The sequence below is a fragment of the Geotrypetes seraphini genome, chromosome 3 (assembly GCF_902459505.1).
Source record: "Geotrypetes seraphini chromosome 3, aGeoSer1.1, whole genome shotgun sequence".
NCBI classification, from domain to species: Eukaryota; Metazoa; Chordata; class Amphibia; order Gymnophiona; family Dermophiidae; genus Geotrypetes; species Geotrypetes seraphini.
Genome location: NC_047086.1, coordinates 215,870,777 through 215,895,902, shown reverse-complemented (window position 1 = coordinate 215,895,902; position 25,126 = coordinate 215,870,777). Strand labels below are relative to the sequence as shown.

Sequence of the window (25,126 nt, the reverse complement as noted above, 5' to 3'; positions counted from 1 at the left end):
AAATGTTTTGTAAAAGTGTCATTGCTTGAAGAAGTGAATTGACTGTGTTTGCTGAAGAAGGAAAGTTGCTAGTAATTTATTTTGGATTGTTTGCAAGTTGGGTTTTTTTGAGTCAAGATGGCCGCTGCAAGCAGAGGCTTGGCTGCAGTTAGGCAGCACTAGCAATGGCCTTCCCGGAGCTGTTATAACCCTGAAGTTTGGGGGCAGGATTTGCCCGACATCTTGTGGTGGGTTTTTGAGGGTCTATTTTTGTATTTTGCTTTGGCAAGATACTACTTTAGCAAATCCACCAACCTTCTGCTCCTTAATCCCTGCAAAGGAGAGAAGAACTACAGTTTGGCCCAAAGACTACTTGTGACTAAACTTGTGCTTTATTCTATTGAGGCCATTGTTTGATAGGACTTACCTGGGACATAAGCTGAACACTTAGGAGTTAACCAGACCAGGCTGGTGAGTACTGCGTTATTGTTTTGTTTGCTCGTGATTGCTGATACTTTTTGATTCTTTTTCCACATTTTGTTTTGCCAAGTTTGGATGATTAATAAATTTGATTTCTTTACTTGGACTACTTACCTGTGTGGTGCCATTCTGACTTATCCACAAGGTAAGCTCTCTACCACAGGTACTTCCTCCCTCTTGGGGAAGCACGACAGGGCTAGCTAGTAGTTGTATGCTGTTCCCTGCCTAGCCCTAAGGGACGGCCACGCTACAAAACGAACAGGGGTCCAAAAAGTTCTAAATAACAGAAAAAAACAAGTTTGTTCTATAATGCCGGCATTATAGAACAAACACTGAACAAACATTGATTGAGATAAGTAATCAACTGTCAAATGTTTTTCAAATCAATGGATCAGTGCATCTCTAGTAGTTTGAAATGCTGAATGATATTTTAAGATATAGTGTTTAAGTTATAAGAAATAAGAAAAAAATAAAAAAATTAAGACGTTAAGAATAAATATAGATTTCAGGATTTTTGGCCAATGACTGGAGCATGGAGCAATAAAAACTACGCTGACCTTTCAGTCGATGAAAGACTGTGCGTAGGCTCCAATTCTGAGGCCTTTTTCTGAATAGAGAACTAAGAGTAGGTGTCATATGTAATATGACTCTATAGATGCACCTCCAAAATTGAGTGGCCTAAATCAAAAGAATCAGAGAGGTTATCTATACTCAATAGCCAGATCACAAGGATCAGAGACCATCCGTAATCAAGAACCAGATTAAAATAATAAGAAAGGCTATCCATACTCAACAGCTCTTCGCTTCCACCGGCCAGCAGCTGGTAGAAAATGTGAAAGTTCCTCTCCCCTTTGACATGCTTCACCACACGGGACTTCTCCAGCAAATCTGCAAAGTGAAAAGAGAAAGATATGGAGTCCCCAAGGCATAAAGGAATCAAAGCTAAGAACACCAGGGATAAAGGATTCAGTACCAGTCACAGATCAATAGAGCGATGTGAGATAAGGGTGAGAGCTGGACATCATTCTACTTCCCCCATTCATATCTTTTCTGCTCTCCTGGATTCTTCTTCTACTCCTTATTTACCTTTCTTAAGCATAATAGCTATCATTCCATTATTATTACCATTGTTCATTTTCTTAAGTACAATGGCTGTCATTCTTTTATTATTCATTTTAAACAGGAAGCTACTTGTCCTATGAATGCACAGTTAGAGGCAGGAAGCAGCTGTTCCATGAGACAGAAATATTCCAAATCCATTTCCCCCCCCCCCCTCAATATGCAACTCACACCTCATAGCATGTCTCAGTGATGCCCGGGGACTCTGCCACTGCCCGTGATTTCCATCTGGGAGCATTGATTCATACAACTTTACAGATAGATGCCAACTATCACCTGGCTGTTCTCTACCAAAGACTACCTGGCATTCTTCAATCCAGAAGAGTCCGAAGGAGACCACCATCTTACTAAGCACTCTGTCATGTGAAAGATAACGCAAGTTACACACTTCCAGGTGCTGTCTGCACTGCTTGAAAGTTGAATTAGCAGCTTAGAAAATCCAGTGGCATTATCGTATGATACAATTCTATTTGGTACATTTATGAGAGCAAAGAGTCAACTATCTGTGAGAAATAATTATTTGCCATGCAGCTTATTTTTAAAAAATGGAAAAATTGGGATAGACTAAATCACAGTTCTTCAACCGCCGGTCCGCAAAAAAATCTTGCCGGTCCGCGAAGGATTCGGTCCCCGCTGCAACGAAAGGCCGGCGTCAGCTGACTTGCAACTTCCTGTTGCATTCGCTGTGCCGGGACTCCGGCCTTCCACCGCATTTGCCTCTTGCCTTGTCTCCGCACCTCCAGACCAGCAGCGGCAGCTCTGTATACTTTTAACTTCGGTACAGACCTGCCCCTAAGCAGTAGTTTAGCGCGGTTTCATAAGGCAGCCTCGGGGCCTTTGCTAGGCTGGCCCACATCGCATCATCGAAGCGGGCCGGCCTAGCAAAGGCCCCGAGGCTGCCTCATGAAACCGCGCTAAACTACTGCTTAGGGGCAGCTCTGTGCTGAAGTTAAAAGTACAATGAGCTGCCGCTAGTGGTCTGGACTCTTGGGCTGCTGAAGGAGGGCAAAGAGCAGCTTCCTGGAGGTCTCCCTTCCTCTCGCCTTTGCAGGTCCCTTTTTTTTTTTTTTCCTTCAAACGGCAACGGGCCCCAGCATCGACATCAATCAAGTTCCACTGTTTCTTGCAAGCGGTTCTGCTCAGCCAAAGCTTCCCCTCTGACATGAGCCACCCTCAGGGGAAAGAAAGTGACCCACAAAGGTGAGGGGAAGGGGGGCAGATGATGGAAGTTGGGGGGGGGAGAGAGAGAGAGAGAAGGGGCAGATGATGGAATGGAGGAGATGAGAGAGAGAAGGGGACAGATGATGGAAGTGAGAAGAAGGGAGAGAGAGCAGAAGGCAGATGGATGTCAGTTGAGAGGGGAGAGCAGATGCTGAATGGAAGTGGGGAAAGAACACATACTGGATGGAAGGAGGAGATAAATAAAGGGGGAAAAAATAGTAAGATAATGGAGGGGTGAGGGAAAGGGCGACAAGCTGTGGGTAGACACAGTGAAAAGAGGGAAACGGGACTAAATAGTAAGAAAGAATTTAATTTAGATGGAGGCAGAAAATAGAGAAGGAAGACCAGAGAAGAAAAGGGAAGAGAGAACAGAGAATGATATCAGATCTGAGTGGAGGAAATGAGAAGGAGAGATGCTAAAAACCACAGAGGGGAGGGAAGGACAGAGATGCCAGACCATGAGGGGAACAGAAGGAAGATGATGGATGCCAGACCAAATTGGGGGGGGGGGGCAGGAGGAGAGATAGCAGGGAAAGACAGACAGTGATTGGAAGGGGCAAATGCTGGACTGAAGAGACAGAAGGTTATCATGCCGCTATACCGGGCCATGGTAAGCCCTCACCTGGAGTACTGCGTCCAGCACTGGTCACTGTACATGAAGACGGACACAGTACTACTCAAAAGAGTCCAGAGAAGAGCGACTAAGATGGTTAAGGGGTTGGAGGAGCTGCCGTACAGCGAAAGATTAGAGAAACTGGGCCTCTTCTCCCTCGAACAGAGGAGATTAAGAGGGGACATGATCGAAACATTCAAGATACTGAAGGGAATAAACTTAGTAGAGAAAGACACTATTCACCCTCTCCAAGGTAGGGAGAATGAGAGGGCACCCTCTAAAGTTGAAAGGGGATAGATTCCGTACAAACATAAGGAAGTTCTGTGGTACAAAGCTGGAACGCTCTTCCAGAGGCTGTTATAGGGGAAAACTCCCTCCAAGGATTCAAGACAAAGTTAGACAAGTTCCTGCTGAACAAGAACGTGCGCTGGTAGGGCTAGTCTCAGTTAGGGTGCTGGTCTTAGACCAGAGGGCCGCCGCGTGAGCGGACTGCTGGTCATGATGGACCTCTGGTCTGACCCAGCAGTGGCAATTCTTATGTTCTTAGGGCAGACACTGGCTGGAAGAGAGTGAAAAGGCAATGAAAGCAGAAACTAGAGACGACAAAAGGTAGAAAAAAAAAATTTTATTTCTATCTTGTGATTCAAATATATCAGATTTGAAATATGTATCTTGCTAGACATAACTGGGGAGTGCAAAGCCCAGGCAGTGCTTCTTTAGCTTCCAGCTGGCTTAGGGCTCTCTCTGACCAGGGGGCAGTTGCCCTAGTTCCACTCCCCTAACACCATTCCTGTCATGTGTGACTGTGGTATTCTGTTACATGATATTTGTGTAGCATTCTGTAATAATTTCGCTTATTCAGTTTTCTTGATAGTAGAGGGAATATATGTTAAGGGGAGGGGAGACAGGGGTTTTGTTGATCTTTGCCCTGTATTATTTGTATTTATAAAAGACAATTGTATAGAATATTGTTTCTTCTTATACTTTAATAAAATATGTTCAATATAAAATCATAACTATTTGAGGTTTGTGCGGATGGGATCAGATAGTTTGTGGGACCGACCTTGCGGGGACAGGGCGGCGATGGTTTTTAAAAAAAAATTTCAGTCTTAGTAGTTTGCCGGTCCACGAAATAATTATTTTATTTCCGCCGGTCCATAGGTGTAAAAAGGTTGAAGAACACTGGACTAAATTACACATTCTGGTGGGAATCCCTCTGTTATATTTTTAAAATGGAGCGGTTCATGGCTATTCAGCAGGAGAGCTACAAGAAATTTATGGATGTTTAGGCACCATTAACTAAATACTGTAAGGATTGATTTCTTTAGATGTCCCTTTATTCATACACATCCAGGGCGGGAGGGTGGGGGAGGGGGGTATGTTTTGGAATTGGTTTAGGGGATATGTTTAGATTGTAGGTATTGATTGATTGATTGATTGATTAATAGGTGGATGGGTGGGGGGAAATAATTTTCTGTTATATAAATTCTTGTAAGAATATTGTGCTTTAATTTTAATATTCTATGTAAGTGTATTAATTATTGTGCACATTTGTAGTTAAAAATTGAATAAAGAATTAAAAAAAAAAAAAATTAGCAGCTCACGTTGTCTTTTTTACTTTATATAGTTCTGTCATTTCTTAGTGCTGAGGGGAAGGCAGTGTAAAGAAATGGAGGCAAATATTTGCCATTCTTCCTCCCAACTCATTTTTTAACCTTTCAAATCTAAGAATATGGATAGAAGGTAACAAATGCATACGCTGTACATAACTTCAGAGATAATATAAATACTGTTCCTATGGTAATATAGGATGATATTCTTCATTCTTGCTCTCCCCCCCCCACCAAATGACTGTAACTGCTCCTTGAACAAATACATGTAATACTTTTATATCCTATACTCCCCTCCCCCCACCCCCCTGCTACCTGTACTTGGGAATCCCTATCTACAATGTCAACTGCAACTCAGTCTGTCGACCTATTGGAGTTTCATATGAATTACCATGATTATATCAGACGCAGACCTCGTCTTGCTCCTAGACTGATTGTATTTGTACCCCCACTGACTATGTACAGTCTTTAGATAATTTTTGTTAACCGCATTGAACTTCACGGTGTATCACAGAATATGTCATAATTGTTTTTAATGTCCTGTTTGTTGGAAATTTTTTATTTTTTCTATTTTTAATTTTGTGAATCACATTGGATTTGGATACTGCGATTATATCGAATATTTTAAATAACTTGAAACTTGAAACAATGTGCCATGAGTGATGTCATTGACAGTTTATATAGATGCTAAAAGTGACACTTACAGTTACTGATGACGCCTCCCATTGGTTCCCCTTTAAAGTCAAACTCGATATCCATGTACTTTCCCTACAAGAGAGAAAAATCCTGGGTCACATTCACTTTTCCGTGCTGTCCAAAGGGATAGGGGAGAATTGGATAAGGGACTTGGACATGTGAAATCAAATTTTACACACTTATGTGGGTGCTTGGAAAATTGCCCCTGGGGTACATAGACACCCAGATCCTCCCTTAGCATGGTATACACATATGGATACCTAATAGGTGGAATAGAAGCAGGATGTGAATGCATCCATTCTTTATATGACTTGTAAGCACACACACAATTACATGTGCCTCTGTGCCTCTACATGCCATTAATAATACTATAAAAAAAGTCACAGTACTAAGCACTGTGCTCAAATATTACATTTTTTGAAGCAAGATCTTTAGCAGTGCTTCTCATGGCTACTCATTTATATTCCAAATGATAAATTTGCACTTAGATCGTCATTTGATCTTCAAGTTTCAATGTCTTAATTATTTTCATTTTAGCAATTTATCTCTGTATCATTTAGTTATTTCTTCCATGTATCTCATAGAAGAACTTGTGGTTGGAACTACAGAACATGCATAAAAGATTAATCAGAGAGGAGTTTTATGGCAGCACATTAGTGCAGCATTTGGAAAAAGTCGATGATCCCCAGGGGCCTCCAGATGTCAAAGGAACCTAAGATGTTTATGTCTGACAAATGATTTCTTGATAAATGGGTGGCTATCCTCAACCACTGTAGATCTAATGGTATTGATAGTTGAAACCACTATGTCTGTGGAAGTGGAACAGAAATCCAAAATAACAGCACTAGAGGAAGATCGGCATCAGAAATTCAATATGGAGGAGTACGATAAACAAATGCTGGAACCATCAAGAGAAACTAGAAACTTCTACTTATTTGCTTATCCAAAAATTAATGGGTGTAGATATAAGACCTTCTTAGACAGGACCCTAGCATTTCAAGCTGGTAGGCAACAACCTTGGTTAGGTAAATGTATTCAGCAAGCTATGTTATCCTATTGCTGTTTTTGGAAATTAATTAAGACCACTTTGTTCGATAAGTTTATTACTTAGTAAGTTTTATTATTGAAATTCTATTTTACAAATATTGGTATTTTTTTACTGTATTATTGTATTTCGCTGATTGTCCAGCTCTTTTTAGTGTAAACCACCTAGAACTTTTGGTTATGGCGGTATAAAAGAATAAAGTTTTTATTATAAAGATCAAAAAATTTAAACAAGACAAATGAGCAAATATATCCATGAACTAGAAAGGATTGACAGACAACACAAAGGAAGATACTGTTTGAAAATTCATCAGGAGACTCTGAATACAGTAGTGATGCAAGCACAGAAAGAAGTGATGATACAAATGCCAACAGAGATTTTTTTAATCAGAAATATAAATATGAGAGAATGAATGCGAAATGTTTGGGGTCTAGTAATTCATTTAATAAAGTTTGGAGTCCATTAACTGCATTTGTTACCTCACAATAAGGGTCATGTATCTTTCCTTTTCTTAGATTTCCTTACACATCCAGGATGGGAGGGTGGGGGGAGGGAAATGTATTTTGAAAATTTAAATTATTTAATTATAATACTGTAATCACATCATATGTCTTATTGTATTAATAATTGGGAGGAGGATGGGAGAAAATGATTGTTTTATGTATTACTTGTGTAGTTAATAGTGCGTTATATGCAGTATTTTATGTTCAATTAATTGTATTGCACTGTCAAAATTTGAAAATCAATAAAGATTTAAAAAAAAGAAAAAGGAAGATCAGATAGGAAAATTGAAAGGAGGACGACAAAGGAGAAAACATATCAGTAAAAACAACAGAGCAGATTAAGACATACAACAATTTACAGTAATAAATTTGTCTCATCGAGATTTAACTGTGAATCAGATTGAGATATTACAATTGGGATTGAGTTTTGTTCCAGCCATGTTAGATGGCTCTTTTCAGTTACATATTGCCTTTTTTTAATTCATAAGACAATTACAATTACATTTTTTTCTGACAACCGTCGTTGCTGGATATTTCTATTTTGAAACTACCGCGTAACTGGGTGCCACCAGGTGCCATCAATGCTACCATTTCTACATTTAGGGATTTGGTATTAAAGGATGTGAAGCAGAGTAAGGAAAGACGTTCAACAGGAGTCCCTCACAGAATATGACCAAGGACCAAAGAACAGTTTTACAACAGTTGATTGAAATGGACCATTTGGTCGTTTTAAAGCCGATAAGGGAGGAGTCACAATTATACAATCCAGGCTTCAATACAATAGAGAAGCACTGACACAATTGTCTGATTTGAATTCTTATACAAAGTTATCAGTGGATCCTGTAAAGAACCCCACAAATATCAAAAGCCCAAAGAAAATAAATAAGGAGGGGTCAGTCTCATAAACCGATCAATCCTATAGACCTGTTCCTGGTTCTTTATATTCTTTTTTTTGCATATGAAAGCCTACTCTTAAAATAGAGTGTAATTAACTTTAAATTTAAATATAGTATAAACAGGATGACTAATCAGTTCTTGGGAACTTCCTCGTAATTTTATAGGAGTTCACATGGGTATATCCTCAGTGAATGAGCGCTACAACGCCCTACAGGATTTTACCCACAAACATCACCTTCTGTCATCCTGAAAACTTTTTCAAGTGCTAAAGTGATTTAAAAAAAAAATATATTAAATAGTAGTGTCATGTGCAAATCCAGAATTAAAGAAATCATGTGTCCAATACAAATCATTGTGATGCAACAGTCCTGGTTTGATAGCAGTTTCCTCTACTGATTTAAAATATAAAGGAAAACTTAGCTTTCATATGTCCGCCTGGAGTCCAAGCCCTTTCTTTAGGGGGTGCCTCAGCCGAATGCCCTGTTTCATTCTCTTCCTCAGGGGCAAACGCAGGGGCACAACCCACTGCTCATAAATATTTCCTTGTCTTCTTTCCGCGGCTTGTGCAAGACTGAAGTCAAATGTGCATTTATAATCAGGAGACTGCCATAAAAAGCTCCACCTCCTGTCTCCAACGAATGGGTGCCTGACACTCAACTCTGCCCTCCTATCTGTAATTGGCTGCTGTTAGCTATTCAACGGCTTCATTCATGCCGTGCGGAACAAATGATCTTACTGTGTATATCCAAAACTGTTCCCTAGCTAAAAGAAAAGATTTTCTGTTGCCTTGGAAGGTAGATGATATCTGTTCCAGGATGCACCACTTCATACTTGCAAATGTGTGACCCGTTTCTAGACCTACAGTTACAAATTAAGAATGTGGTAAAATCAGCATTCAAATGGGGATGATTACTAACAATGAAGCTTTATTTTTGATGGAACAACATCCTAGGACACCGAGAATTTATTTTGTACCAAAGGTACATAAAGATATTCATAATCCATCAGGTAGGCCCATCATGTCCACTCAGGGATTAACCCTGTTGCAATTTGTAGATCATTTTTTGCAATCTGAAACATTGAAAGCTCATTCATATTTAAAAGATTCATCTAACTTATTATGACTTTTGGGAAAACTTGATAATTTATCGGAGACAGTATCACTTCCCTCTATACCAGTGGTCGGCAAACTGCGGTTCGCGAGTTGCATGCAGCTCTATAGCCACTTGAGTGTGGCTCGCAGCTTGTGCCCAACCTGCTTCCCTTCCTCCCTGCCCTCCCCCAAGCCACCACCACTGGGGAATAGGCTGCCACCGCCGCCATCCGGGAACAGACCGCCACCGAGTTCTCCCTGCTTCCCCGCTGAAGCACAGGGCTGAAAAACTCTCGCCACTCAACGTCAATTCTGACGTTGGAGAGGAGGTTCTGGGCCAGCCAATCGCTGCCTGGCTGGCCCGGAACTTCCTCTTCGACATTAGAATTGACATCGGGTGGCGAGAGTTGGTCGGCCCTGTGCTTCAGCGGGAAGCAGGGAGAGCTCAGTCAGAACTCGGCAGCGGCCTATTCCCCGATGGCGGCAGTGGCAGCCTATAGGCACTTGATCAGGAAACAAACAAAATCAAGAAATGCACATTTCCCAGTCATATTGAGGGTAACTTTTATAAAGAGGAGCTTTATTTTAAGTCAACTTTATATAAAGACAAACAGTTGCTTATGTGTGTTTATACTAGTGCAGGGAGGGAGGGAGAAAGAAAGAAAGTGGGGGACAGGGAGACAGAAAGAAAGAAAAGGGGAATGGAGAAAGAAAGAAAGAAATGGGGCATGGAGAAAGAAAGAAATGGGGCACAGAGAGAGAGAGAGAAATACAGACATACAGAAAGAAAGGGGGCATGGAGAGAGAAAGAAAGAAGGGGGCAGGGTGAAAGAAAGAAAAAGTTGGGGGAGGGAATGAGGTCTGGAAGAGAGGACACATACAGGAGTCTGAAAGAAGGGAAGAAATATTGGATGCACAGTCAGAAGAAGAAAGTGCAACCAGAGATTCATGACAACAAAGGTAGGAAAAATGATTTTATTTTCAGTTTTGTGATCAAAATGTGTCCGTTTTGAGAATTTATATTTGCTGTCTATATTTTGCACTATAGCCCCCTTTTACTAAACCATAATAGCGGTTTTTAGCGCAGGGAGCCTATGAGCATCAAGAGCAGCGCAGGGCATTCAGCGCAGTTCCCTGCGCTAAAAACCATTATCATGGTTTAGTAAAAAGGGAGGGGGTATATTTGTCTATTTTTGTATGGTTGTTACTGAGGTGAAATTGCATAAAGTCATCTGCCTTGACCTCTTTGAAAACCCACAGAATATAAATGATAATTAACATTTCTCTGTGTACAGTGTGCTCCAACTTTATGGAACGCCATGCCACCTCAACTCCGTCATGAAAATTTTCTCTACAAATTCAAGACTAAACTAGACATTCTTATTTCAAGATGCATACCACAATTTCTAAATATCCTCTCACTTACAGCTAGCAAAATCTCTCAACCGCTTCTATGAAGCAATCTCCTTTCCTGATGTCATATCCCCCTCCTTCCTTTTCTTTTAAATTTTGTTTTTAACAATGTACTTATTTACCCTCCCTCTCCCCTTATTACCTTCAAGTCCATGTAAGTATTTGTCAATTGTCTTTTTAATGTTCACACCTCCCCCCATAGTTATTTATTTTTACCTTTTATTTTATTTTTTTAGCATTGTAAACCGGCCAGATACACGCTGATGGTCGGTATATTAATAATAATAAAACTTGAAACTTGAAACTTGCTTTGTGTTTTTTTAAAATGTTATTGTTGGTAGATCATTTTGACTTGGCCACAAAGGTAAGGGGGAGGGAGGAAGGAGGGGAGCTGCTGAAAGACATCTAGTAATCCTTGCAGACTTGACTGTGCAGGGAATTATTTTTTAAAATCATGTTTTGTTATGTGACTGGCATTATTTAGGCTTTAATTTCTATGAATGAATAGAATGGAAATGATATAAAATTGCTTGCTTGTTTTTATGTGCGTGCACTGAAGGGAAGTGGAGAGAGAGTGGGCTGAGGATGCTGAAGGGAAATGGGGAAGAGAGAGTAGGGAGAAGAGGCTGATTTATAAATTGACATTTGTACAGAATATTGTTTCTTTTTATACTTTAATATAATAAGTTCAGTATAAAACTATTCGAGGCTTGTGTAGATGGGATCAGATGGTTTGCAGGGACGGGGACCGAGCTCATGGGGACAAATTTTTTCCCCGTGTCATTCTCTAGGCTCTGCCACAAATCGAGTTCAACTACGTGTGGGAGAGCGGGGTGTCAGTTGGGTTGACATAGCCGTCGTAGCGCAAGCGGGCACTGGATATGGCTCTCAAAAATAAATCTTAATCATTGTACTGCTGATTTTGGCTCTTTTGACTAATGAGTTTGCCTACCACTGCTCTATACCAATATCCTGCAGCATAGGGCTTTGAGAATTATTGAGCAGCATTTGCAAAGGAGAGAGGGGAATCCACATATTGCTAGAGGATTTTTGACCCATTTAATGGAATTGGCTATCACCCATAATTATTTTTGGTTTTCAGTGGATTTATATTTACAAGTTCTGGAGGGTAGTTATGGGTGTCACCTTGGCACCATCAGTGGCCACTTTATATGTGACTGAATTTGAAACATCATCATTGTATCCTTCAGGGGATTTCTCATCGGAAATATTATGGAAGAAATTTGTGGACGACGTGTTTTTCTTATGGGAAGGCACAGAAGATTCTTTGTTGGAGTTTAGCCGGTGGTTGAACACTTTAGACCCACATTTACACTTTGGTTATCTTATGATAAAGAGTAGATAGAATTTTTAGACTTGATCATTAAACTTCAGAATGGTTTCAAAACTAAGTTATATCAAAACCCAATGGAGAGAAACACTTTGCTACAATTTTGCAGTGCTAATGATCAGCGTGCACTAAATAATACACAGCCCGTTATATACCTATGAGCTCCAAGGCACTTGATTCGGACAAATTTGTTAATGCATGCTAAATCCATTAATGCGCCTTAGTAAAACAACCTGATAAGCAGTTATTTGATGAAGTCTTGGAACATAATGCTAATATCATTGCTTTCCACCCTAAGAATGCCTTCCCCTCCCCCACTGCTAACTAGCATCAACTTTATGATTCTACCCCTCCCCCTAATAGATATACAAGGCACCTGCAATCGTAACATATGCTTTGAATGTAATATGATATTCACATACTTACACTTCTCCCTCCGTATTCGCTGTGATAGGGGATTAATAAAACCGCATATACAGAAAAACTATTACAAACCATTGTGAATATGGTGAAACCGCGAATAACATAGTGGGAGACCTGGCCTGTTCCTGAAGGAGAAGCAAAACGCGGTGAAGAAAGTGCTGGGAATTAGCGATTTTCTCTGTAAAAGCTTGGAATCAGCGATTTCTCTATGCAAGCTGATGTAATTTGGTGGGAGGTAGCCAGCAAGCTAGAAACCATGAATGCTGAAACCACGAATATGGAGGGAGAAGTGTAATCTCTATATCTCCCTGCCAGTTTTGGGGCAGAGACCATAGAAGCGTGCCCAGCACTGGTCTTACTCCCCAACTACTGGAGCTGCTGTCAATCTTTCTCCAACTATGAGGTCATTTCAGTTTTGTTTTAATCATGGATATGTCTCTATTCCTGGAAAATGCTTTTATACTTGAAGGTGAATGTGTGTCCTTTGACCACCCTATAGATTACCTCTATTCCATCACTTGCTCCCAAGCCCCAAGGGGTACATTATTGCACAATTATACAGTGGCTTACATAAAAATATAAGCATTGCCATATAGGGCCTGACTGAAGATCCATCAAGCCCAGTATCCTGTTTCCAACAGTGGCCGGTCCAGGGCCAAGTATCTGGTTAGATCCTAAGTAAAACGCCAGGTGATTTTCAGCTAGCACCAGGCAGCATGCTGTCTACCCTATGCCGGAGCTCAGCTGGGATATTCAATGGTGGGCCAGAAACTAGCATTGAATATCCAGGATTTTTCTTGGCTGGCTCTAACTTAACCAGCTATGCAAATTCTCAGTGCTGGCCAGTTATGTTAATAGCGGGTAAAGATAGGACTGCTATGTATGCAATCTGATTTGCCCACTAACCATGAATTTTCAATAGAGATAATTGGCTATCTCCCACTGAATATTAGCGGTTAGTCAGCTAAACGCTATTTAACCGGCCAGGAGCTGTTCCTGGCAGTTCAATAGCACTGAATATAGGGGGGGGGGGGAGATTTTATGCTGCTCATCCTACAAATAAGCAGTGGATTTTCCCAAGTCCATTTAATAATGGCTATGGACTTTTCTTTAAGGAAACTATCTAAACCATTTTTAAACTCTACTAAGCTAACTGCTTTTACCACATTAGAATAGTGGGAACAAAATGGCTAATGGTGATCACATGGGTGTTTCATTAATATCTGTGAAAGGCAGGGGCAGAGTTTACAATCAGTAAGCTATTTTTATGGCTTTTGCATTTCAGTCATGGTTAAACTCTGTTAATCCTGAAAAGATTAAAGTCACTTACAAATCTGGAGGAGTTGTCATTACGGATTGTCTTGGCATTCCCAAAGGCTGCAGGATTTAAAGAGTCACAGTGAGAACAAATTACCAATACTAGCAGGTGCCATAAACAGGTAGCTCCAGTGAGACTGGAGGGAGCCCTAAACACTGATTGGATATGAGTTTTCCAATTAACTAACTCCAGTTTTTTGTGAAGTGCTGAACCAACTTAGATTTTGCCATCACAATGCATATGGTCTTGGGCATTTAGTATTTACTTAGTTATTTGGTTTACTGGCATTCTTTATATACATTATATAAAAATAAAATTGCACCTTTACTGGGAATCAAAACCAGAGCTGGATCAGCTGAAATGGAGTTAGTTGCCAGTCCTAACTGGATGGAAGAGAACAGCTCAATAACAGACCCGTCAGATTACCCGGATGTTCCTCCATGCTATAAAAATCTGCAATTGCAGTTCCTAGATCTGAGAGAGGTCAGCGGGAGGAGGGGAGAGCCTGGTACTTTATTTGTTTATTTAATTCAATACTTAGGCTTCTGTTACAGATGAGGTTCTCAACCCAGTCCTCAGGACAAACCAAGACAGTCTAATTTCCAAGATATCGACAAGGAACATGAATGAGATGTTTGCAGGCACTTCCTCCATTGGATGCATATCTTTCTCATGCATATTCATCCTGAAAACCTGACTGATTAAGAGTGTCTCCCTGCCCCGCTGCTGAACCTAGGCTCATTCCAATTATTCCCAAAGCATCTGAAAACCTGGCTTTTCTCCAAAACATAAAGCTATCTATTTAAAATGTAAAGCTAGCTATCCTCTTCATAACCTCTAATTTCTTATTATGTCCTTCCCTTATTTATTGAATTTACCTGTAAACTGTGCCGAGCTCTATCTTTATGGAGATGATGCAGTATACAAACTTAAGGTTTAGTTTAGTTTAGTCTCAAGGACTGAGTTTAGAACCCCTGTGTTACACTGATGTGGTGTGTTGACATGTGCTTACAAATTATCTCTGTGTACCACCAACCCCCAAATTCATGATCCACACCCTCCTTCCTGAATCTTTAGGATTTTATTTCACTTCTGCTCTTCTCACTTGCACCTTAATACAAAATATGGTTCCTTGCACTCCCTGAATATAGCAAAGACTAGAGGAATAAGTGGGCCTTACATGTTTGTATAATACAGTAATAGCAACAATTCTTCATTTATACAAGGTCTGACAATTAAGTTCACAAACTTATCCTAGAAAAAGTGCTACATACCTCAATGCTGAAAACACTACGGTCAACTTCAAAGTACTCCCCTTGGGAAGCTATGCACCAATGCCAGCGACTAGTTCACCCTTCAAAGCAATTTTGGAACTCTTTTTCTGGAATGCCTATCAGAGCTGTTGTCGTATTACCCTTGATGTCCTGAATATCATAAAAATGTCTTCTTTTCAATATTTACTTTATCTTCGGGTAAAGAAAAAAGTAATTAGAGGCCAGATCAGGTGAATAGGGAGGCTGCTCCAATATGGTTATTTGTTTTCTGGCTAAAAACTCCCTCACAGACAGTACATTGTCGTGATTCAAGAGCCATGAGTTGTTGGCGAAAGGTTCAGGTCATTTTCATCTAACTTTTTCATGTAGCCTTTTAAGCACTTCCAAATAGTAAACTTGGTTAACTGTCCAGTTGGTACAAATTCATAATGAACAATCCCTCTGATCTCAAAAAAGGTTAGCAACATCGATTTAACTCTTGATTTGGACTGACACAACTTTTTTGATCATGGAGAATTGGCTGACTTCCATTGTGCACTTTGACGCTTTGTTTCAGGGTTGTATTGGTACACCCATATTTCATCACCAGTGATAAAGCAGCCCAAAACATCATCTTGCCTTTCCAATAGGTCATGGCATACTCTGACTCTCCTTTGTTTTTGTTCATCAGTGAGCTCCTTTGGGACTATTTTTGCACACACCTTTCTCATGCCAAGATTTTCAGTTAAGATTTTACTTACTGTTTCTCTATTAATATATACTTGGTCTGTTATGCTTCTCACAGTCAGCCGACGATTTTGATGCACAATTCGATAAATTTATGCAATGTTTTCATCAGTTCTGCTCGTTATTGGCCGCCCTGACTTTTCTTCATCAGTGACGCTTTCTCTCCACTCAGAGAAACATTTAATCCATTTGTACACTGCCATTTTCTTCATGACATGATCCCCATAAACTTGGACTAACATGTCCCTGATTTCACTTCCACTTTTGCCAGGTTTTAACAAGAAATTTAATGTTTGTTCGTTGCTTTAATTCAAGCTCCAACGTTCTTGCAACAGCACACAAAAACACACAACAACAATAATGAATGCCACTCAGCAAGATACTGCCACATGAACACTGATATACCAAAGTTATGGAACCTTACCGAGTGCACATGGAGACAAGTTCATGAACTTAATTGACAGACATTGTATGGTGTTTTTTTTAATATATATACATGTATATATATAGTAATAAGAGCTCAGTGCATTTGCAGAGCTCCCTCTCAGCGGGAGATTCAGAGTCATCCCCCCAACCCTCCCATTGCTCTACCCTATCCATCACTTTTCCCCACCCTGCCCATTGCTCTTCCCAGCTCCACCCCATTGCTCGCCCCTGGCACAGCTGATTGGCGGCCAGAAGCAAAAGGAGTTGTCTCCCCATGCTGAAGGCCTTTCCTATTGCCACAGCACAGGGAGGCAACTCAGTGGGAAATTGTAGCTCATCAGTGGGAGGGCAGCAGAAGATCCACAAAAGCGGAAGCGATTTGAGCAGCCACTTCTAAAGTGAGTATAATGGCACCTGTTTCACTGCAAGGATGCCATACAATAGCTTCTGAGGGGGAGGTGGGAAAAAACAATGATGTGGTGATATTGCTAAATAAACCAGAAGTGTATTTCCTCAATGCTATAGAGCTACATATAGCCTGGCAACAGTATTTCCCTCCCCTACTCCCATACACACTTTTGTATTCTCAATCTTACCCTCCAGCACAGGGTTGGACTGCAGCAGTTGCTCTTTCACTTTGTTCACCTCCTTTCCTTTCCCACAAACGGCGGCCACATACGACATCACTAGCTTACTGGCTTCTGTGAACAAGAACCCACAGACAGCCATAGTCAAGGCCTGCTCCATCATCTCCCTACATTCTGCGGTACGCATTTATCCCCATCCATCCCACCTTGCCGTTAATGATGAGGAGTGACAGATCAAGGCCCTGATGCATCAAATGCTCACCTGTTTTTCCTGCGCCACTCTCTCCCGTGATAAGGATGCATTGGTCTCTATCCCGGTCTCGGAGAGACTGGTATGCCTCATCTGCAATTGCATAGCTACACATGAAGAGAAAAACAAAAAACAATGGAATTATTAGGGTATCTGGCCATGTGTCTTCATTTGTTTGGCTACTGCCTATTGGCAGGGTTTTTTGTTGGGTGTTTGTTTTTTTTTAGGGGGAGGGAAGCAAGCAGGGCAATGACCCAGGGCCTCAGTCTCACGAGGGTCACCTTGGTAAAGCTTCAGGTCACCAGGCACTGGCTGGGGCCATGCCTTGGCTTTTATCCTAGGCCTCAGTCTGTCCTATTTGTTGGAGAAATGAACACTGTTATAAAGAACTTTGCTTTATTAGAGGAAGAGTCAGTCCTTCAACAGCCTCTGCTTTTCATGGCAAATATTTCACAAGGGATAAAAGGACAAAGAAGAAAGGGCAGGACATGATCACACGCTACCTCAAAACTGTGTGAACAAAAAAAGATTTCTGTATGACTAATGAGATGCCCTCTTTTAAAATTATGTGAAAGTCAGAGCTCTGTTTTCTTTATCCAACACTGAAATGTTTTAACATTTGATAGTAATCTTTTAATCAAACCCCCCCTCCCCCCACTTTAACTACTACATAAGGAGAGAAATCAACATGAAAAACTTATAGCAATAAAATTTGCAAAGCTCACCCATAGGTTTCAACTATCATTTATTTCTCGGTCTGCCTCCACTGTAGGATCACACAATCTCGGATTCAGCTTCAATTCTCCATCTTTGATTTCATATCAGTACAAATGGGATGAGGTATATCATCAAATCACTTTAAAATATTCTTTTTTCCATATAAGCAATTTGTTTGAGTGATATTTTGGCCAACCCCAATTCCAGTGGGAGGGGACATATGATGATCTTATCATTTTAATAGTGAATTTATGGTATCGTCTTTTCAATTTTTTGGAACCAAAAAGAAACTGAGCTTTCTGGGGAGGAAGAGATATAAATCGAATTAAATAAATAAGTAACCCCCTCCTTTACATAGCCGCGCTAGCGTTTTTAGCGCCGGCCACGGCAGTAACAGCTTGGATGCTCATATGAGCATCAGAGCTGTTACCGCCACAGCCGGCACTAAAAACGATAGCTCGGGTTTGTAAAGGAGGGGGTAAATAAATAAGAGCTTGAATGGTGTAACAGCAAAGGCAAGAAACTAGATAGGTGACACCTACGGGGTCTACACATATCAAAAATCAAAGCAAAAAGCAGTAACAAGAAAAATAAATAACAGCGAAACAGACCCAGAAAATCCTTATGTTCATTCCTTTTATCAAGAATTCAAATTTATTTATTTAATTTAGGTATTTATATACTGCCTATCAAAGTTATCTAAGCGGTTTACAATCATTTTCCCTAACTGTCCTGGTGGGCTCACAATCTATCTAATGTGCCTAGAGCAATTGAGGATTGAGTGACTTGAGTGATAAATTATATCATCAAAGTGTCAACAATCATATACAAATAAAAAAAAGAAAAAAGACAATGAATTATAAAAACCACAATGGAGGCAAACGGGCAGAGAAATTGCCCCTGAGAAAGACTCTAGTTCCATGTGGGTTGATATGCACATTTTATTGTATAAAGTCTTCTGGGATTCTTTTTTTTTTTTTTTTGGCATTTTGTGGTAGTTTTGGGATTAACTGTTTAGCATCAGCTCAGTGTTGGGTAAAGAAAGCTGAGCTCTGATTTATCTTTTTGAGCTGGCACTTGCTTTGTCATACATCTGATTGATTGATTGATTGTCATAATATTTCTGCAACACAAACAAAAAAAGGAAGAACCAACAAAATCTGCAGTAAAAGGGTCAAAGACAAAACAAAGCAAGGAGAACTACAGTAACATGTACAATGATACAGGCAAAGTTTATTCAAATAATTGCGGTTAAAAACACCTTAAAATTAAACCACGGGACCCAACACGGTCCGTGTTTCGGTACACGCCTTCTTCAGGGGTCCTAGGTTGGAAAGGTGTCAAATTTTTCAAAATCTATCAGCCCACGTACAAGCTGCTCTTCGACATTCGTCTTCACACAGGCTTCAGCATGCTTTTTGCAGTTCAATTTGACTCCTTTCCAACCTAGGACCCCTGAAGAAGGCGCGTACCGAAACATAGACCGTGTTGGGTCCCATGGTTTAATTTTAAGGTGTTGTTTTTAACCGCAATTATTTTAACAAACTTTGCCTGTATCATTGTACATGTTACTGCAGTTCTCCTTGCTTTGTTTTATAATATTTCTGCACCACTTCCCTGACCAAAAGGCACTCCAGGTGGTTTAAAAGGATTAAAACAATTTCCATAACAGTAATACCAACAAAACAATATTTTTTCAACCATGGTAGTCTTAACTTATACAATACAGGAACACTCAGGGCTCCTTTTACTAAGGTGCGCTAGCGTTTTTAGCGCACGCACAAGATTAGCGCGTGCTATAGTGCACGCTAGCAGAAAAATTACCGCCTGCTTAAAAGGAGGCGGTAGTGGCTAGCGCATGCGGCATTTTCGCGCACGCTTTGTAAAAGGAGCCCTCAGTCTCTTTGGTACACAATAATATATCAAAGCACTGTTTCCCAACTCTGCCATGGAAGTACAGTATACTGATTTCATCAGGTTGTCAGGAGGGCCACAATGTATATGCATGAATTTTAAACTGCTGGGTTCCAGATACGGAACTCTCTCACTAAAAACATAAAGGGGTTCTTTTACTAAGGCATGCTAACCAATTTTATTTATTTAAAATGTTTCCATAGTGCTTAAGAACTAAATAGTTTACATGAGTTAAAACAAACATAATAATTATGACAAACTGACCTCCCCTTTTTACAAAACCGCAATAGCAATTTTTTAGCCCATGTCTGCACTCTGAATGCTCTGCGCTGCTCCCGATGCTCATAGAGTTCCTAGGAGCGTCGGGAGCAGCGTAGAGCACTCAGCGCACTGGCCTGTGCTAATGAAACGCTATTGCAGTTTTGTAAAAGGGATGGTAAAATCTTAAAATCAACAGGGGAGACTATCTTTTCTTTTCCAAAGAACTGTTAAGTCCTAAGAATGCAGTGACAAACAATTAGGTTTTTAGCTGTTTCTTGAATTGTCGCAGCTGACCCACCAAAGTATTCCACATCTTAACACCAGCTATGCAGAATGTCATTGCTCTGGTGTCTGCATAGTAACCTTCTAATTTAGTACATGCCAGCAATTAGCATGTGCTAAATGCTAAGATGCTCGTTATATTCCTATGGGCATGCACTAATCGTTAGCATGCACTAATTGTTAGCATGTGCTAAATTGGTTTGCACATCTTAGTAAAAGGATCTCAAAGTTGGAGAATGATTTGCTTGTATTATGGGAGAAGATTAAGTCCTGCCTTTTTCAGTAGTCATTTGTGCCCTGATATAGTCTTCATAGCATAGCTTGTGACTTTTTCCTGTATGTCTTGATATTATTGTTGATATCTGGAGTATCTTCTGTGTATATGTTTGATTTGTTTGTTAGGGTTCATTGTGATCTGCATAGAACCTTGGATGTACACAATGCAATACAGATAAATAAAGAGATATGTTCACATGCACTGGGTTCGATTGTATGTGATGATCTTAAGGTGACCAAACAGGTTGAAAAGGTGATGGCGAAAGCTAGAAGGATGCTAGGGTGCATAGGGAGAAGTATGGCCAGTAGGAAAAAGGAGGTATTTATGCCCCTGTATAAGACTCTGGTGAGACCTCATTTAGAATATTGTGTACAATTCTGGAGGCCGCACCTTCAAAAAGATATAAAAAGGATGGAGTCAGTACAGAGGAAGGCTACTAAAATGGCGTGGTCTTCGTCATAAAGAATATGAGGACTTAAAGATCTCAATCTGTATACTTTGGAGGAAAGGTGGGAGAGAGGAGATATGATAAAGACGTTTAAATACCTACATGATGTAAATGCGCATGAGTCGAGCCTCTTTCATTGGAAGCTCTGGAATGAGAGGCAATAGGTTGAAGTTAAGAGGTGATAGGCTCAGGAGTAATCTAATGAAATACTTTTATACAGAGAGGGTGGTAGATGCATGGAACAGTCTCCCGGAAGAGGTGGTGGAGACAGAGACTGTGTCTGAATTCAAGAAAGCCTGGGATAGGAACGTGGGATCTCTTATAGGAAGAGATAATGGTTACTACAGATGGGCAGACTGGATGGGCCATTTGGCCTTTATCTGCCATCATGTTTCTATGTTTCTGTGTAAGCACATTTGTCTTGTTCATATTCATTATGGATATCATGAAAATCAGACCAGTTAGGGTGTCGCTAGGAGAGGTTTAGGAAACACTGCTCTAACAGATCATAAGCCATATAACCACAATCACCCATGCTGTAGAATCAGCGTCCACTCTCCTAGCACACACCCCTAGTCTATATTAGAGCCAAGATTGCAGGAGGGTGAGCATGATGTTACAGTGCTCATTTGCATATTGTGAAGATTCTAACAGGACTATCCTTTTAATCCTGGTTCCTGATTGCAAAAAGGAAAGCGAGGAGTGCCAATAAACTGCAAATGTTTACTGGAAAGCCTCCGAGAAGCCAAATTGAACTTCTGATAAAAAGAGTGGTTGTGCATGAATTTCACCCTGAGCTCAATAATAAGGAGAACGAGAGACAACTGGCAGGAAGTCCATTGCTAACTAAAGCCATATTTTGAGGCCACCTAAGAAGATGCTGAACTGATCAATACCTAAAAAGGGTACCTAAAAGGGTCTCTGAAACTTTCATCCAACTGGGATTGGTAACTGATCCTGGTGAGGTCCTGAGACAAATTCACTACAGGTCACTAAAGGTTAGGTGCCAAAAAAGTGGGTGATAAGCTATTGTCTATAACAGCAGAGCTGCATGCAAAATCTGTTACAGAGTACTAATATAAGAAGATAAGAATTGCTGCTGCTGGGTCAAACCAATTATTAGGCCAAATGTCTTCGTTTCCCCTTCCTAATGTTTTTCCCTTGAATTTAATGTTTTTAATAGCGATTGTAACCATTAAATAATTTTCCTTTTGTTTCATTATAGTTTGTAGAAATTCCCTCTAAAATGTATTGTAATCTGTATACATAAGTTTATTATTTTTTAATTTAATTATTGTATGTACATTACCAAAAACTTTTATTTACTTGTATATCGCCTTGAATTCTGAATAGGCGATAAATCAAATATTTAATAAACTTGGAAACTTGGAAACTTGGTCCATCATGCCCAGCAGTCCACTCACGCGGTGGCCCTTAGGTTAAAGACCAGTGCCCTATTTGAGTCTAGCCTTACTTGCGTATGTTCTGTTCCAGTAGGAACTTATCCAACCTTGTCTTGAATCCCTGAAGGGTGTTTCCCCCTATAACAGCCTCCGGAAGAGCATTCCAGGTTTCTACCACTCTCTAGGTGAAGAAAAACTTCCTTACGTTTGTACGGAATCTTTTCCCTTCTAACTTCAGCGAGTGCCCTCTCGTTCTCTTCACCTTGGAGAGAATGAACAGTCTCTTTTCCTCTACTAAGTCAATTCCCTTCAAGCCTATAGTTATGCACCAAATTTTAGGTACAACTACTAATGCCATGTCTGTGGCTGCGTAAATGGTGGCACCTAAAATGCAACATTTGGGCATGTAAACGTAACTATTCCATAAAGTGTACTCAATCAGAACACCAATGCACCTCCCATGTTAGCACCCCCTTTGAATTTGCCCACGAGAAAATAGAATAGGGGTGTAAGTCCGACAAGTACCAATTAGTTAATTATGTTATGCAAGTAACCAACCCTATTCTATATCTGTGCGTCCAATTGTGCGCCTGGCTTCGAGCACTCTCGTGTTTCCATTGTTTACAGACTCTGAACGGCCGCGTGATTTGTGCAACTCGTTTGTTCTGATCTCCACAAGGGTGGTTCATGTTTCCAGCTGACTTACCCCTTTTCCACTCTAAGGATCGGTCTTCCGGAGGTAAGACCTTTAACTGACACAATCAGCAATTTCCTCTCAGCCTGAATCAAAAGGAAAGAAAAAACCCCCAAGCACTGGCATGTTTTAAAGAAAGGTGCATTAGCCTTTAATATGTATTGACTCATGCCTCTGCGTTTTTTAGAGTGCTATTAGGGCTGGAGCTCTTAAAGACATGAACAAGTTCTTCTGAAGGCTGGGCTGTCTGCATCGTTACAATACAACTAATAGCTCTGGCTGCCACCAAGAAAGCCGGACTCAGCCTTTAAGAGCCCCCAGAAGCACAGAAGATGCTGCCGTGGCTGCCTGTAATGCACAGCTATTGTCAGTTTGCAACTCAGAAAACAAAAACACTAAATAAACCACAAAGTGAAGAAATGCTTGGCAGAAGACTTGAAAGCCCACCTTTATGATATAGCCTTCAATCCTTAACCCTACTCTGCTCTCCAACCCGTTCCCCTTAACTGTATCCATGACATCCTGTTTGTCTTTGGGAAGCAGAGCTGAGATTGTGATGTCATAATGCCTCATTCCACCAATAAGAGCCAACCACATCAGTGATGTCTCAATGGCTTGATTGTTCTGTACACCCCTCTGCCCTCCAACCCAGCCAACTGATTAACCGTTCCCCTTAACTGTATCCATGACATCCTGTTTGTCTGTCTTGCCTATTTAGATTGTAAGCTCTTTTGAGCAGGGACTGTCTTCTTTGTGTCTGTACAGCGCTGCGTGCATCTGATAGCGCTATAGAAACATTCATGGTAGTAATAGTAGTGTGAAGAGTTTCAGTCTTTGGGAAACAGAGTTGAGATTGTGATGTCCTAATGCCTCATTCCACCAATAAGAGCCAACCACATCAGTGATGTCACAATGGCTTGATTGTTCTGTACACCCCTCTGCCCTCCAACCCAGCCAGCTGATTAACCGTTCCCCTTAACTGTATCCATGACATCCTGTTTGTCTGTCTTGCCTGTTTAGATTGTAAGCTCTTTCGAGCAGGGACTGTTTTCTTACTCTTTGTGACTCTGTGCAGCGCTGCATGCATCTGGTAGCACTATAGAAATAATTAAAAGTAGTAGTAATAGTAGAAGAAAGCCAACATGTAAACCTTCTCCTGAACAATTCAATGAGATGGTGTAGAGCAGTACTTCTTAACCCTGTCCTTGGGGTATTCCCAGCCAGTTGGGGTTTCAGGATATCCATCATGCATGAGATAGGTCTGCATGCACTGCCACCTTGGTATGCAAATCTACCTCATGCATATTCATTGTGGATATCATGAAACCCAAACTGTCTGGGTGTACCGCAAGGACTGGGTCGAGAACCACTGGATATTTCTGCTTGCTAAAATAACAGAGTAACAGAAAGAACTCTGGGGTCAGAGGTGCCAAGGAACAGCCTGCTACTTGCTTGCTATAAGTGGTTCAGAATCGAGATCCGTGAGCCTACCAGGCAGTGGTGTAGTGGGAGGAGGGCAACCACTGTCCTCAAGGTTCACAACTCAGTTGGGTTTTCAAGATTGGTTTGTACATCCTGCTTTCATTGTGTGCAGATGGATCTCATGCATATTCATTGTGGAAATCTTGATAACCCAACTGGATTGTGGCCCTCAAGGGCTGTGATTGCCCAACCCTGCTCTAGAGCAAGTCTTTTTATCACCCTATTAGGCGCATTTGCAAAAAAGATAGATATCCAAAAGACAGCGTAAACCAGCACCTGGACATCTTACCAGTTAAAAACATCCAAGTGGGCATTCTCAAAACAGACTTTCTAGAGTCGTCTATCTGGTTGATATGTCTCCAGTGCGTTCAAATCTTAAGGGGGCGTGTTAGAAATGTATTTGGAGCGGGCTTAGGACAGACACTCCTCAGGCATAATCAAACCTTTAACAAAAGGTCCTTGACTTTTTTTTTTAGACATTTGGAGATAGACCTGTTTTAAAAGCACCTAAATGTTAAAAAGGTGCCCAAACTGACCCAATGACCACTGGAGGGATTAAAGCATGACCCCCTTACTCCTCCAGTGGTCACTGACCCCCCTCCTACTACTCAAAGATGTTTAAAA

General features: G+C 40.8%; 1 protein-coding gene across 3 annotated transcripts in view; it reads right to left on the bottom strand.

Annotated features, from left to right (window-relative positions):
* Positions 1-25,126, bottom strand: part of MYO1A (myosin IA) — a 193,605-nt gene that overhangs the window by 106,612 nt on the left and 61,867 nt on the right. For all 3 annotated transcript variants that reach the window (XM_033938978.1, XM_033938979.1, XM_033938980.1), the window contains exons 4-8: positions 17,037-17,131; positions 16,784-16,888; positions 13,774-13,820; positions 5,727-5,790; positions 1,249-1,347 (exon numbers count right to left, since the gene is read on the bottom strand). In XM_033938978.1, coding sequence (XP_033794869.1) covers positions 1,249-1,347; positions 5,727-5,790; positions 13,774-13,820; positions 16,784-16,888; positions 17,037-17,131 — 410 coding nt within the window. The remainder of the gene's footprint in view (positions 1-1,248; positions 1,348-5,726; positions 5,791-13,773; positions 13,821-16,783; positions 16,889-17,036; positions 17,132-25,126) is intronic.